The 14,346-nt window shown below is 55.1% G+C and overlaps 5 protein-coding genes across 10 annotated transcripts; 2 read left to right on the forward strand and 3 right to left on the reverse strand.

Annotated features, from left to right (window-relative positions):
• Positions 1 to 89: 89 nt before the first annotated feature.
• Positions 90 to 4,877, forward strand: H310_00077. 2 transcript variants are annotated; one of them, XM_008862699.1, is made up of 21 exons: positions 90 to 621; positions 678 to 819; positions 869 to 932; positions 1,006 to 1,124; positions 1,230 to 1,497; positions 1,557 to 1,724; positions 1,852 to 1,993; positions 2,060 to 2,151; positions 2,208 to 2,265; positions 2,327 to 2,421; positions 2,478 to 2,768; positions 2,829 to 2,891; positions 3,004 to 3,115; positions 3,170 to 3,250; positions 3,303 to 3,908; positions 3,961 to 4,115; positions 4,183 to 4,254; positions 4,327 to 4,392; positions 4,470 to 4,526; positions 4,580 to 4,642; positions 4,709 to 4,877. In XM_008862699.1, exons 1-21 carry the CDS (start codon positions 117 to 119, stop codon positions 4,832 to 4,834), a joined length of 3,345 nt encoding a protein of 1,114 aa, XP_008860921.1. In that variant the 5' UTR covers positions 90 to 116; the 3' UTR covers positions 4,835 to 4,877. The 2 variants fall into 2 exon arrangements, with proteins under 2 accessions (XP_008860921.1, XP_008860922.1); XM_008862700.1 differs by having other exon boundaries at positions 4,183 to 4,392; positions 4,580 to 4,877.
• On the reverse strand, positions 4,555 to 7,708 carry H310_00078 (hypothetical protein; the record flags this gene model as incomplete). The annotated part of the gene is made up of 8 exons (XM_008862701.1): positions 4,555 to 4,967; positions 5,022 to 5,352; positions 5,414 to 5,474; positions 5,642 to 6,244; positions 6,308 to 6,559; positions 6,658 to 7,008; positions 7,062 to 7,303; positions 7,354 to 7,708. The coding sequence occupies 7 exons, from the start codon at positions 7,706 to 7,708 to the stop codon at positions 5,240 to 5,242; spliced, it is 1,977 nt and encodes a 658-aa protein (XP_008860923.1). The 3' UTR covers positions 4,555 to 4,967; positions 5,022 to 5,239.
• A 433-nt stretch (positions 7,709 to 8,141) lies between these two features.
• Positions 8,142 to 10,488, forward strand: H310_00079. 2 transcript variants are annotated; one of them, XM_008862702.1, is made up of 13 exons: positions 8,142 to 8,336; positions 8,376 to 8,523; positions 8,570 to 8,641; positions 8,691 to 8,854; positions 8,973 to 9,093; positions 9,137 to 9,268; positions 9,341 to 9,424; positions 9,479 to 9,592; positions 9,659 to 9,711; positions 9,752 to 9,785; positions 9,829 to 10,025; positions 10,074 to 10,149; positions 10,212 to 10,488. In XM_008862702.1, the coding sequence occupies exons 1-13, from the start codon at positions 8,194 to 8,196 to the stop codon at positions 10,461 to 10,463; spliced, it is 1,590 nt and encodes a 529-aa protein (XP_008860924.1). In that variant the 5' UTR covers positions 8,142 to 8,193; the 3' UTR covers positions 10,464 to 10,488. The 2 variants fall into 2 exon arrangements, with proteins under 2 accessions (XP_008860924.1, XP_008860925.1); XM_008862703.1 differs by having other exon boundaries at positions 9,752 to 10,025.
• Positions 9,572 to 12,011, reverse strand: H310_00080 (hypothetical protein). 4 transcript variants are annotated; one of them, XM_008862707.1, is made up of 10 exons: positions 11,869 to 12,011; positions 11,744 to 11,812; positions 11,602 to 11,682; positions 11,294 to 11,557; positions 11,142 to 11,246; positions 10,958 to 11,098; positions 10,772 to 10,896; positions 10,516 to 10,725; positions 10,034 to 10,465; positions 9,572 to 9,975 (listed from the first exon to the last, which is right to left on the reverse strand). In XM_008862707.1, the coding sequence occupies exons 2-8, from the start codon at positions 11,774 to 11,776 to the stop codon at positions 10,632 to 10,634; spliced, it is 843 nt and encodes a 280-aa protein (XP_008860929.1). In that variant the 5' UTR covers positions 11,777 to 11,812; positions 11,869 to 12,011; the 3' UTR covers positions 9,572 to 9,975; positions 10,034 to 10,465; positions 10,516 to 10,631. The 4 variants fall into 4 exon arrangements, with proteins under 4 accessions (XP_008860929.1, XP_008860928.1, XP_008860927.1 ...); XM_008862705.1 differs by lacking the exon at positions 9,572 to 9,975 and having other exon boundaries at positions 10,032 to 10,465; positions 10,958 to 11,001; positions 11,046 to 11,098; positions 11,742 to 11,812; XM_008862706.1 differs by having other exon boundaries at positions 9,572 to 10,465.
• Positions 12,012 to 12,453: 442 nt separating this feature from the next.
• On the reverse strand, positions 12,454 to 14,319 carry H310_00081 (hypothetical protein). The gene is made up of 4 exons (XM_008862708.1): positions 14,084 to 14,319; positions 13,885 to 14,025; positions 13,614 to 13,822; positions 12,454 to 13,438 (listed from the first exon to the last, which is right to left on the reverse strand). The coding sequence occupies exons 1-4, from the start codon at positions 14,313 to 14,315 to the stop codon at positions 12,599 to 12,601; spliced, it is 1,422 nt and encodes a 473-aa protein (XP_008860930.1). The 5' UTR covers positions 14,316 to 14,319; the 3' UTR covers positions 12,454 to 12,598.
• Positions 14,320 to 14,346: the final 27 nt, after the last annotated feature.

Raw genomic sequence — 14,346 nt, forward strand, 5'->3', positions numbered from 1 at the left:
GGCTCATCGTCGTTTGTGGCACTACAATCACTTTCTGAATTTGTCGGATAATTGCTACGTCATCCGGATAATCTTTTGTGTGTCGTCAGGTGCCGCAACGCCACGGCCACGTCAACATGATCAACATCATGAAGCGCTTTGTCGAGTCGTCGGTGAATCAAGCGGTATCCGATGATGCACCGACTACTGATGATGCTACTGCTATGGGAATGTCCGGTGAATCAGGAGTGTCCTTGCCTCCATCCTCGATCGATCCGCCTCAGTCGACGGAACGCCCAACTCCACGTGTCGGAGGTGTAGCCCCTGCTCCGACTTCTCGAGAACGCACCCCATCATCCACCGTGACACTGCGTCGATCTGTTCCTAAAGCTGACTTGGTGATGGCAATCGAGCGATTTCAGTACGCCATGTTGTTGGCTGAGAGAAAGACGGCCGTCGGTCAGCTGCAGAAGTTGTGGGCCGATGCAGACATTCCGGACGAAGCCCACCGGCTAATCATTCCGGTCATTTTGAACGCACTCGTCACGGATCCGCGGGACACTGAGCTTATGGAAGCAATGCTCGAGCTCATGCAGTCAATCGTCACAGTCAATCCGTCGAATGCGACCTTCTTGCTTCAAGGTGATCCATCCCTTTGCAATTCCCTCGATGATTCACCCTTTCACATAACTCTGTAGAACCGCATGCTCTCGACACAATCCTGGGGCTCATGCAAGACCCTTCGCCGTGGATTCGTGGCCCAACCGTTCAGCTCATTAAGCGAGTACAGGACGGCGACTCGTCCAGCTTTGCCACGCACATTTTGGCATGCCAAGAAGGGTGCTGTGAGCGTTTGACGTTAACTTGCATCTTCACGCGTGCAGTGTAGGTTGCGTTTGTTGCTTGAAGTCGTCGAAGACAAGCGCGAACATATTCGAGACACGGCGGTCCAGGTAGCGCTGTCGTCGGCCGTCGTTGCTTCGCATGGACTGACATGTTTGACCACCGTCGTTGTGTTGTTGATAGATTTTACTCAGCATGACGCTCAATCAAACGCCAATGACGTTGCGCCACGTGCAGCAGTTCCTCGCGTTCGAAGATGGCTTCACGCGGCTGTTTCAGATCGTCGACTTGGAATTGGATGGGTGTGTGTGTGCTCGATCCCTGGGTTGCTGTCGCTCGTGTCAAACTTGTTGTTTCGTCCATTCGTGCCATGAAAATTCCCTTTGGCTGACGACGCCATGCTCTAGACACGGCATGGAAAGCGCCGTCCTCGCCGACAGCCTCCACGTGATTCTCAACATGGTGCGAAATAACACGATGACGCAGTCGTTGCTGCGAGAAACGCCGTTCATCCCAGTCCTGTTCCCGCTCCTGCTGGAAGCTGGTCTCCCGCCATCGCCGTCCGATCAACGTGCCGACCACGACGACGCCATGTCGAGCGAGCCTGCAGGTGCCGCTGGTCTCGACAGCGCGCTTGAGATCCTGGCGAGTGTAGTTGGACCGGTCTTTGCAAATGTAAGCGACTCCATTCAGCTCCTGCGGCGACCCCTTCTCCTATTTCACTGGGTTTCTAGACTCCGCCAGAAGAACTCGATGAAATTGCACGACGCGACCAAACCAAACGGCACGACGAGCGTGGGGCTGTGCAAGCACACTTGGCTGCCTTGCCCGAAGTAGTCCAGGCCGTGGGCGAAGTCGCCTGCCGAGGAGTCTCCCTGGCCGATCGCAAACACGCCATACAGGTTCAGTCCAAGCAACGCATCGATCGTTGGTCGCTATGCCAGAAAGCTTGCTTCGTAGCTCGTGGGATTACTACTTTTTGTGTTGTGTTTGTGGTTTGTCGAATCCTGCCTGAATGCGATGGAGCAGGTGCTGCACCTGCTCTGCGACGAAAACGATGCCAACCAAGTCATGGCGCTCACGCTGACGTCGATGACGGGACCGACGCCGATGTACGTGCTCAGCATGTGCTTGGCGCTGGATGTCCACCATGAAGAAACACCCCTCGGCGGTACTGCTACCCTCAGATCGATGGAATCCAGTGCTTCAACAAATTCTAACGATTGCGTTTGCACAGCGAGCGCGCGAACTCTTCTCGACAACGTGTGGTACAACGATTTGGCCAAAATCTCCATCTTGCAACACATCCACGTCCCTCCGCCCCATGAAGTAAGCAATTCCTCAAGCACCCTTCACATGGAGATTCAAAAACACGTGCATCACAGGCCGGCGCAATCGAACCAGTCGGCCAAGCTCTCATCAAGAGAATGGCGACTACACTAGGCACGTCGTCGACTATATGTTCATCGACACGCATGCGGCGGTGGTCATGATCGTGGTGTAGATGCGCTGGTGGCGCAATCGACAGCTGCATTGTCGCTGACGCCCAAAGATGCCGCCAAAATCGTTTGGAAATGTTGTGCACGATGGCGCAGCTTGGTGCGGAAACGACAGATCGCCATGACGTTGTTGGTCATGGAAAGTTGTTGCGATAGTTGCACAACAACGAGTGTAAGCTACTGGCGCTACGAGTACCGGCGCCGCATGCGACCCACGCCGTTAGTGGCAGCTGCTTCTTGACCGCGTGTGTGAAGTGGGTTGTCGATATGCCGCGCACAAAAGCGCACTACCCCGTTTTGGTCGGTCTCTTTCGCCTCGTGCTTGGATGGGTCCACGGATGTGGCCCTGCCATTCAAGAAATCGTGACGAGTATTCCTACCCTCACCTTTCTGTGCCAAAACATCGACAAGCTGCCAGCGAACAACGCGACAAGCGACCAAATCGAGGTGCCTATCCAGTCATCGATGGCCGCTGGCAACGACGATCGCATGGTATCTGTGTCGTAGGTGGAACTTGCTGGACTGTCGGCGATGATGCTGGGAGTGTGTCTCGATGGGCTTGACGGCAAAGTACGTGAACTTCGTGGCAAGCTGCATGACGCACGTCCGATGAATGGCGCGTCGCCCTATGTACTCGACGAAAGGGACATGACGGACGGAGCGGTGGTGGTGTTTTTGGTAGAGTCCCGTGCCACTGACAAAAGAACAAGTGCTCGGGTGGATCACGCGCCAAGTGGGCCTTCAAAAATTCACCGACGCGTTTGGGCACATGCAGCAACTGTCGACCTTTCAGAGTACGTCCGAGAAAACATTTGAAGCAAGTTGTTGTGACTCGCAGTCGACGGTAGATTCGTCGACGCGGACGGGCGCCGATGGAGTCGCTGCCGTCTACGACAAGACATTTGTGCAATGGTTTAAGCACGTTGCAGGTTGTCGAGCGATTCACGATCGCGGTGTGGTGGATTCCGATCGTGTTTGTAGACACCACACGAGTGGGCATTCTCAACGTGTATATGGGTGCTGCATCGTCTGGCGGAACGGTCGGCGACGACAGTCGATCCAGGGCGTACCAAGACTTGATTCGCATGCAAGACCAGCAGCTGCATGCGCTACAAGAACAGGTCAGGCACCTCACGACCGGTGGGGCTCCTGCGCCATCGTCGCTGGACGCTCTTGAGAACGAACTGGCAAGCGCTCGCACCTTCATTGCGGACCTCAAGCAAGCTCAAGATCACAACGAGTCGCGGATTCGAGGCCTCGCCGCGGCCAACGACCTCGTCGAGCGTGAGCTTCAGCGCAAAGAGGCAGAGCTCAAGACGTTTCTTCAATCGGCCAAGCCGCCGTCTTCGTCGACGCTACCTGCATCGTCTTCGGCATCGTTGAACGATCGTGCATGGCCGGAGGAACACCAACTACGGATGGACCAGCTCGAGAACGACCTGCGTCGACTGCAGCGGCAATTGCAGGACAAAGACGACGAGTTGGACGGTGCTCGCCACACGATTGAGTTGCTTTCGGTGCATCAATCCATCGTCTCTACGGCCCACGTCCCCACGCGTGACCAAAGTGTTCAAGTTGATGGCCCCGGTACGTTTCTCCGCCAGAGTCTCTGCTCGCTGACACTGACATGTGCATTTAGACGAAACTGTGCTCGTCCACCAACGAGTGGCGACGTTGGAGAGAGAGCTGCAGGAAGCGCATGACATGCACCGCGCGACCGTGTCGACTTTGGTGGCTAGACACGAACAGGCCGCGAAGGAGTGGGAGAGCGACGCAAGTGCGAAACTGAACCAAGTGCGTGCGTGCGCGACCGAGTCGTCGACCTCCCTCGACAAAAGCACTTGTTCATGGTGTGACGTAGGCTTTGCAAGCACAGGCCGCTCGCCTCGACGCGCAACACCAAGCGCAAGTGGACGAGTGGAATGTCACTCGCGTACGAATCTCTCCATGGCAACGAACGAACCACATCGACCATGAATGCACACCCATGCTGTGTGATGGGTAGATGAAGCAAGAGTCGCAACTGAATCGGCTGCAGAACGTATTCGAGCAGCTTCAGAACGAAAGCGCGGTACGGCTCGATCTCGGTTGTACAACACTGCATGCGGGCCATGGGCGGACCTAAAGCGGACTACGCGCGTGTTGTAGAAGATGCTGCAGTTGGAAGCTGAAGTGAACCGCCTCCAGGCCGCCAACCAAGCGCAGGTACGTGTTGACTGTCGCAATTGCCGCGGGAGGGTGACGGTGCCCTCTTTTAGATGGAGAGTGTGGCAAGTGCATCCGAAACAGAGCAAGATGTGTTGATGCTCCTTGGCAGCTTGGTTTGTTTCCATCGTCGTGTGCATCTGCCGCGAACTCACAGGTTTTGGCCATGGAAAACGCGATAGGAGATTCAATGCCGCAGTTTCCGAGACGTGCTCGAGCAAGTGCTTGGCCCCGAAGGCGTCAACAAGGCGCTCAAACTCAGCCAAGACCGTGGCGCCGTCAATCTTTTCGCGCGTGACTATAAATAATGACTTGCGTTGACCCCTCCAGTGGCTCATGCCATCACTCCAATCCACTTCATTCGTCCGACGAAGCAACAGCCAACTTGGCCTGGGCCATGTTGAGCTTGTCGACGTAAATTTCGTAGCGCTCCTTGGCCACCTACACAACCGCAACATACTGTTGACGCATGAACGAGTGAGATGTGCGATTCACCTGATCTCGTTCCGCCTGCAGTGCCGCCTCCAGCTGCTCCAGCGCGTGGAGCTTAAGCTGAATGTGCTGCATTTGACACTGTACCAAGTCGCTCATGAGCCCCTTCACCACGCCATCTTCGTACTTGGCAATGCCCTTTTTTACGTCAACACAGTCCACCGTGAATACAGCTGCATCCCAGATCCAACCAAACTTTTGATGGCCATGACGTGACCTAGTCAAAGACTGCGTATTACCTGCGCCTTGGCGGCCAACACCCCCACAGCAGTAGCAGCAGTCGTCTGGGCTTTCGCTGCCTCGTCATGTGTTGACGTCCCCGGCTCGTTCTTGACTATTTCCGGCACATTTTGACAACAGCCATCGTCTCGATGGATCGATCAGCTAAAACGTACCCACCGTCATGCCCGCAGCTGTTGCCGCCTTGACCAGCGCTTGAGCACCAGCCTCATGTCCCTACGAAAGGAGTAAGTCTCGGTCCCCGCTGAGCTTGTCGAGACTGTCGAGTGTGAATGAAAATGGCAGGTACAGTGTGCTGCATCCCTCCAACTCAACACGACACTCGACAAAAGCCATCGAGGCCGCACGACCATGTCCGTTTACGGGGCTGGGCCATTGCTTACCTTGTTTGCGTTCGCCGCCGCTGTCGATGACGTTAGTTGTTGCTGGCTGGGGAGATTTAATTCGTCCAGTTGCGCCACCGCAGCGTTCGCCGCAGCTTTTGCCAGCGTTGGGTCGGCGCTAGCCACAATGGAGGCCAAGTCCGGCACGGCTGTCACATGGGGATAATCTGCCATGCCTTCGCCACGGCGAGTCGCCGCCACTGGTGTCGGAGTTTGAGGTTCCAGAGGTGTCTTTAAAAACTGCGCAATGCACTCCTTGGCAGGTCGACCAACTGCTTGCGCCACGTCGTTCCAGTCCACCTGTTGCGACGTGTCCAACTTGTTGAGGGTGTTGAGGAGACAAAGCTTCTCGTCCGTCGTCCACGGTGTCGCCGACACGGGGAAAAGCGCAATGAAGTCGGACGGGTCCAGATGGGACGGAAACTTGCGGCTTACGAAACAAGCGGCGCACACACCCGAGCCAGGTCGGACCCCCCACGCGTCCAGCTTGCGCAGAGGCATGCCATGCTGCACGAGCCGTTCTTTCCGTTTGGCTTCTGGAGTCAGCTCAAATTCGACCGGTTTGGCCAAGGGACACGACTCGCACACGAATTGCGATGCCAGCTACATCGCCACAGCAACATTTCAATCACGAGAGATGGAAATGCTATGGAGGCGCAAACACACCACAGGAGCGATCGATGTGCCGGGCGAACGTGGCTCCAACTCAAATGATGTCGGGGTTGGCACTTGCGGTGGCGGCGCAGCATGCGCGGGAACGTGATAGTTGATTAATCCCCAGTGCATGAGGAACTCGTGGACACGAAGGATGGCACACGCGTCACCGGCGAGGTTGCGGCGGCATGCGGTGGCGGTCAAGTACATGTGGGGCGCTGCCCTGGACGTGTTGACCATGTAGTTGCGGTATGCCATGTACACCTACAACAGAAATCGTCACGGTGCTATTGACGGCATTCGAACAACGATAAACTAGAGTTCGTGCATATGCAACGATTGAGGGAATTGTCGGTACGTACGGTGGGAGTCTTGGCCTTGTTATTTTGAAAGAACTCTGGGAGCATCCGTTTCTCAATCGGGTGAATCGAATGCAGTGAGAACCATCGACTGCAACTGGGCATGACCACAGACGGCTGGTCGACGGTGTGCACCGTCGTGGCTTTGAGGGGAGGCGCCGGCGCAGGGGAGAGATGACCGTACAGGACGCACGAGTCTTCTTCCGCCTGGATGGGAGCGTCAACAGCAGTGGTTGTGGCAGCGTTCTGGAGGAGCATTGCTACGACTGTGGCCGCGTCGCCTTGAAGCCGCTTGAGAATGGAAGTATCTACACGTGGCTTTTTCGCCGGAGGTAGGCCATGGGACGTGTTCGTCTGCAGATATCAGGACAGTAAGATTCGGATGCGACGAAAGGCGTGGCACGAACCTGTGGAGAAGGAACGACGAAATCCAATGGGTTAACCCACATGGGTCCAAACTCTGCGACGGCGCTTTGAAAGTCCGATGACACGACGAGTGATGGCGACGCGAGCGCTTGAATCGAGTCGATGGAGGAAGTTTGGTCGGACGCTGCGAGTTCTGTTCGCTTGATAAAGCTGTCGTATGCATCGGGAAGACCGATCCAGTGCACGACGAAGCAATCTCCAAGGGTCCCAACGACACGATAGCCTTGAAATATATCAGTAAGAGTGATCATGAAATTGTAGCCACGGTCGTACCATTCTTGTGCTCGATGTGGTGTTGCGTCGTATTGAGATTACTCCGATTCAGCACCGTTTCCACGGAAGCATCATGCGCCATCGAGGCAGCTTTGCGCACATATTCGACGATCTTTGTGGGAGAAAGTGGACATTGTTGCAGCAATGGGACTACATACGTCTTCAACAACATTTCATCGCGGAAGAATACTCCGGGGAGGACGCCAGTGCGCCATACATCCACCAGCGCGTTCAGCTGTTCTGGGGTCATGCCCTGAAAGGCAGAGGAAATACATGCGCGGAATCCTGTATCCGATCGCTCTTGCCCGAGCGTTGGGCGCACGAGCGTCGCCTTGGACGTCGTCGAGTTGGGCATCGGTAACTTGCTGGTGCTGCTGCCGCTCAAATCGCGGGGGAATCACGTATTAGTAGTTTGAATTGATATTCATTTATACGTCGAGAGAAATTCATTTATTAATTGGTTTATCTATATTTACGTAAGGACAAGTAACCGTCGACGTTGTCGAACAGGCGACGGCAACTAAGCTCGTCGGTTCCGCTCGGCGCTCTTTGTATACCGGCTTCAAATGAGACGCTACATGCTCTGGTACATGTTGGTGTGGCAGGGAGAAGTCGAAGGATTCGCTCGACGTGCTCTCCAACCTTCTCTATCGACAACGTGTTGAGAGATCTCCAGGATCCATCACGCAACAAGCGCAATGTTGCTTCGAGTGAGATGGGCTTGCCTTCATTCAGCAACAGGTAAAAGCATGCCCCTAACCGTGTGTGTATGTCAAAAATGGGAGAATAGCTTGCGTCGAGGACCGCGGGCTGTGTAACCGAATTGAAACCGGAACGCACATGCCGCCCAAGTGGGCATGGACACCAGTCCCTCCATCGCAAGTGAGCCCACTTTGGCAGATTGCCCCCGACGCAATCAAGCCCATCACGTTGTTTTCAGTCAAATTCAAGCAGCTTGCGTCGTTCGAGTCGTTGCAATTGTCGTACGTTCTGAACCATGAACGCCGTTCAACTCCACGTAGAACACCACAAGGATCTGCACCGCCGACGCCGCTTCCATTCCCATTAGCGACGGTTGTCGTTGTCGATGGCTCCATCAACCGCATGCGGAGTCTTCGCGGCATCGAAGCCTTTCCCAACGTTCGAGAACTGCTCCTGTCGCTCAACCAGGTATTCCCTTCAATGGACAGCACCTTCCATCTCCGCACTTGTATAGCTCTCTACACTGCCATCTCTCCACCACCTCGAGCTCCTGCGAGTGCTGCATGTCGGAAATAATTACCTGACGGTGCCACGGACCTTCTCGACCGATGCTCATGAACTTCCATGTGTTGTAGTCGCTGTCGTGGATTTGGCATCCCAATGTGCTCGTGCATTTGAATGTCAGTGGCAACGAGATCACTACCTTGGACGGCATCGCAGTTTGTAGCGGCAATTTGCAAATCCTCAACGTGAGCGAGAATAAGCTGGCTTCGCTGGACGGGGTCCAGCACTTGATCCAGTACGTACGTTGCCACAACACAAAGCCTTTCGCCTGGTGGGCCTGCTCTCGAGTCCTTGAGCTCGACTAGTCCGGTCCCCGTGGTTGGTTCTATGTGCTGTTAACCTGCGTCGAGCAGCCTGCGCGAGCTTTGGGCCCAAGCCAACCACATTCAAGACGCGGGAGTAGCTCATGCCATGCCACTTAGCCGCTTGCAAATCCTGTCGTTGGGGCAAAATCAGTTGGCGAATCTGGACGCGGTACGCCCGATGAGTTCTTTCCCAGACTGGAAGGATGGCGTAGGTAGCACATGTCGTCATGACGCTGCCTTCCTTGGAGAATATCAGCTTTCTCGACAACCCAGTGACCCAGTGTGAAGCGTATCGGATGCGGCTGTGTCAGCATCCTGGTTTACGCGTCGTCGACAGCAAAACGGTGCAAATGCGTGGACCGTTTGGCTGGAATCGTGTGGATGGTCATGCGGTACATGTGCTGGGCCGACTGTAGATCACTGTAGCCATGCGGCAGAGCTTTGACCGCCTGCGAAACATGAAGGACGTCGACAAGTTGGTGGAGCACACGACAATCGAAGTACGTGGCGTTTGTCAGCCAGCATTGGTGGGCGGTTGGTTGACTCCTTCGTAGTACCTCGCCCACATCGACGCTCAGAAGCACGTCCTGGACGAAGGCATCCGCGTCCACCGCGCAAGAGAACAAAGAATGTTCGATGCATATACCCGCTACAAGCACAGCACAGAAGTAGGTTGAACCTCGAGTTGGGGGAACGACGTTTTAATTCCCCCTTCATGGCATCATGTCTCGTAGCGAGAGCTGGAAGACTGCGTGCAATTCGCACACGTGCTGACGACCCGGAATCGGTACTCGATTCGTTTGTTCAGCAAGCTCAGAGTTGCGCAGGACGGGGTACTTAATGTCGAATGCAGGGCTTGAGGTGAGCGTCCCTTTTGAAAAAATGGCCAACGCCTGTTCTGAAGGAGTGGAAGCGCCAGCTACAGAAGCTACAAGCGTCGTCAGCATGCCCTGCCACAAACGGCCCGAGTCTAGAGCGGCGGCCACCAGCGCCTTCGTTGGCTTTGCAACACGAAGCTCCGCATACTTGGAGAAATGTCAAAGCCATCGAGCTGAGCCAACGAGAGGGTGAAGGACGCGTGACAGCAACGACGGCATCTTTGTACGAACCAGTTCAGCACGTACTTGGGGCATGACGAATGCATTCCAGGCCCACGTCGGCGCATTATCGTCGCAAGCAAGTGGAGCAGGATAACAGGGTCGAAGCAGCACTCGCCTTGGCCAACGTACACCCAAAAGACTACATCGGCGGTGGCAAATGTGTCACACAACGGCGGCAATGTTGTAGGAGTTGAAGGTCGATGCCGTGCCAGAGATGCAGGCGGCAGTCCATCGATTGCGCTCAAAACACCAAACCGTTGTGCACGAAAGAGAGACCGCAGCGACTGCAATTCAAACGGCGTGGCGTCGGCGACGTCAGGCACGCACAGCGCGTACACAGAAGCCAATTGGAAGCGTTGCCGCAGTAGTCGCTGAAGCAGCTGCAACTGCAGCCCCCCATAGATTTAAATTTTCCCTCTGGCGACGGAGTAAGCGGTAACACTACAACGAACGAGTTACAACCACGTGTTCGCATGGGTGGTGCGAGATGCCTGCGATCGATGGTTGGCAGCCTCGCCGACACGCTTGGCACGACACTATCAAGCAAGTGCTCGGAGATAGTTGCGGTGACACGCTGTTGAAACTCGAAAAGTACACTGCTGCGTGATTAAACCATGCTTTCCTCTGGCTTTGGTCGTGACCTGGGCGACAGTACGGCCAGTGGTCGAGGCAGACTCGGCAGGAAGCTCCACAGCTTGTACCTATTTCATCAAAGTAAACGGTTTGATCGTCGTGCGAGTGCGCCACCTGCACGGTCCAAACACGTGCTCCCAATTCGCGTGAGCACTGCCCCTGTCATACGGCGACACGACTCGCCCTCCGTTTTTCCGCATTGCTGCTTTGGATCGGTTGATTTGGTACTCAATCGAGGTCTGGCGGGATGGATGCATGGCGTGAGGTGACCGATCGACGATTGCCAACGTTTTGAGATACCTGGGCCGTCACGATCAAGTAGAGATGCCACGTCGTGAGGAAGGCTAGGAGGATGCCCGACGACGTCGTGATGAGAAAAAGCGCGTACATGGAAGCTTGTGGGCCGAGCAACAACATGTTAGTGCTCAGAACATGCGCCATCTAGCATTATTTCAGCACCGTCAACCATGAGCGAAACGCGTACTTCAGACAGCTCCATCTTGCTCACTCGGCCGACGGCCGGCGAGAAGCTGAGGACTGAGCAATACCAGCACGCAATCGTGATCCAGACGAGGAACCTGCTAAAGTACTGTTCCAAATGGTCAACTAGCCGAATGCGGAGGTAGAACAATGCACCCGGGTGTTGTTGGCGCCGACGCAGTTGTTGAGCCAAGGGCAGTGGTGGTCCATCTGGTCGACACAGGCGTTGCAAATGGAGCAATGGTGCGCGCGGTCCGGTCGCGTTATTTTGCACGTACGGCAAAACGACGTCCACTTTTGTTTGTCGGACAAGGGCGGAATGAGGGGGTCGATCGTGACCACATTTTCGTCGGCATCGTCGTCCGACTCGTCGTGGTTGAATTCCATCACGTCTTCGAGGCGGCGAATCGGCACAACACCCTGCATTGTGAATGCCGTGAGATGCTTCATCGGTTGCTTCGTACCGGGTTTGTGATCAAGCACAAGATGTAATTGTACATGATGTTGACGACCATGACGGCGCACGCGCCGCGATATGCATGTGCCTGATGGAACGGCATATGACTCTCGTCCTGCCATTCATCCATCCAAACACGAGACGTACACCGTGCGGAGTGCTTGCGATTGCGGGCGACACATAACGTATGAACACCGTGGCGCAAAAGGAGATCAACGCTACGACGACGATTCGATCGATTGCCATCATACGTTCACAAAATCGTCTATCTTACCGGACGCCATGGACACAAAGAGGAAGCCGCCACGTCGCATCATCAAAATACCACACCGGGTTGATGCATATGCCACGTAGAACACGTACTGGAAGCATCCATTCGAGCACGCCGGCATCCCCGCTTCGTTGTGGGAGTTCTTGCAGCAAACGATTCAGCCAATTAGATTACGAAAAACAATTGTATTTCGACCAATCCAATGTCAAGTTGAATTTCGCAGAATTCCGCGTTCGCCATGGGGTTTCGAGGTTCACGCCCGACGAGGACATGTCGTTGCATGGGGCGAGGGTAGGATTCTTTGCGCGAGCTCTCTCGATGATGTGCTCGTAATCGCACTCTGCATACACATCTAGCGAGCTCGATATATATCTCAAAAACTCCGACGCCTTCCTTAGCTAACCCCCCGACTTCCACTCGCAATGCCATTCCAGAATTGTATGCATGTTTTTCTGTTTTTCATGCGCAATTCATCCAAGCAACACGCGGAAGTCCACTGTGCTCAACGCAAGGTACGCGGTTGCCAGGAGTGACGCTACTGTCATTCAACACCACAAGCCAGAAGAGTCTTGCCACGTGAGGTGTGCTGCTGCACGTTGCATGCCATCACTGGCGCAGCTGTGCCTCAGCGTGAACGCAGAGTGTGCGAAGGGGACGCATTGTCCTGTCGGGGCCATCTTTCATTGCCGAGAATCGCCAGGATGAAAACAAATTCGTGGCTATCAAATGGTCTTTATGCTTTTGTAAACGTGTACATGCAGTACGCGTCTTCCATTTCGTTGAAATGCAAGTCGAACAAACGCGAGGCATTCGTGCCGACGAGGGGGTTCACTTTGAACGCGTCGGGCACGACCTCGGCGTGGAGCTTGAACCCGCGCGCGTCCATGGCTTCGTTGAACTCGACGAGGGAGTCGCGCTGCGTGGACGCGACGTGGAGAAACCGTCCACCAGGAGCCAAAATCGCATCGACGACTTGGGCCAAGATGGGAGCGATCGCCTTGTGGTAGACCAAATCGCTCCCCATGACAACGTCGTACGCTCCTCGGGGGCCATACGTGTTGGGCTTTGCCCAGTCGATAGCTTGAACTTCAAGTGTCTTCTTGGTGGTCGAGGGAGGGGAGATTTGCCACTGCTTACACGGCCCTTTGTGGTCTTTCCATGCAGCCTTTTGACAGTCTCGCGAGCAGTAGGCAGCGACGCGGCATCGACCGCACAGAAGCAGCTTGCCTTCGGGGTTCTCAGCCGTGAAGCGCTGGAGTGTGCCGCACTCGTGGCAGCCTGTTACTTCGTTCTTGGACCCTTCCACGCGGTTCAACGCGGCGTTGTGATGCAAGTTGTCCACCGTGTGCTGGTACAGATCGGACAGGACAACACTGCCGGCAGCCGTGTACAAATATGTTGCGATGCCCGAGACCCCACACCCCGCGCCGAGTTCGCAAACCGCTTTGCCCGCGAAAAATGCGGCATCGGCGAGGACCCATCGACTCAAGATGAGCGACGCTGACCATACGCTCACACCTGTAATGTCTTCTTCGGCCGTCGATTCAAACGCAGACTTGTCCATGTCCAGGGCCTGCAGCAACGCCGATTGTTACGACGTTTGCACTCGCGACGACATGAAGACAGGAAGAAGTTCCTCAAGAGTCAGACTGGAAAGCACTTGCAAAGAGGATGCACGCCGCATACAGCCAAGGATAAACAAGATGAACGACAAGCACATCCTGGAAAGATGGAATGGGCCAGCGTACGAGTTCACGAGCGCGGAGCGTCGGTTGAATGCCGAAGTCGAATTCTAGCACGGTTTCTTGGATGATGCAGGGCTCTTTCTTGTACGAAGCGTCCTTTGTGTCGTCTTGATCTTCGTCTTCAATCGTGATCTTGGAATTCCCCGAGGCGAGTCCTGAACCAGCCGCGAGTTTCTCGTCGGACGCCGACGAGTGTTCGAGCAACGCCGCCACTGCAAGCATGGATGGTGAGAAATAACATGGGGATGCAAAGCAAACGAGTTGCGGGACGTACCAATGTCGGTGTTTTCAGCCTGAAAGGCTTCCGTGACGCATCCACGGCCAAATGCATTGCGAGCGAGCACGTCGATGCTGTCGCCAAAGTGGGACAACAGGAGCTTCACAACTTCCAAGTGCTTGTTTTGCACTGCCCAGTCTAGAATGCAACAAACAGGTCAATCCGTGAAGGCACTCGAGACTTTGAATCGTTGTACGAAGTGGAGAATTGCCGCTGGCGTTAGGCATGTGCTTGGCACCATGGTTCAGCAAGACATGAACACAAGCGATGTGGCCATTCGCACATGCCATGTGCAGTGCTGAGTTGCCAGAGTGCTCGTCCATGAAGTTGATCGTTTCGACAGATGCATTCGCGCACAGCTTTTGCAGGTCATCCGCGTCGCCGAAGCGCGCCGCCGCCAGCAATTGAGCGCCAAGGTCTCCGTTCATCTCGTACAAGAGGTGATTGATTGGCCCGACT

Source organism: Aphanomyces invadans, assembly GCF_000520115.1.
Source record: "Aphanomyces invadans strain NJM9701 unplaced genomic scaffold supercont1.1, whole genome shotgun sequence".
Lineage (NCBI taxonomy): Eukaryota > Oomycota > Saprolegniomycetes > Saprolegniales > Verrucalvaceae > Aphanomyces > Aphanomyces invadans.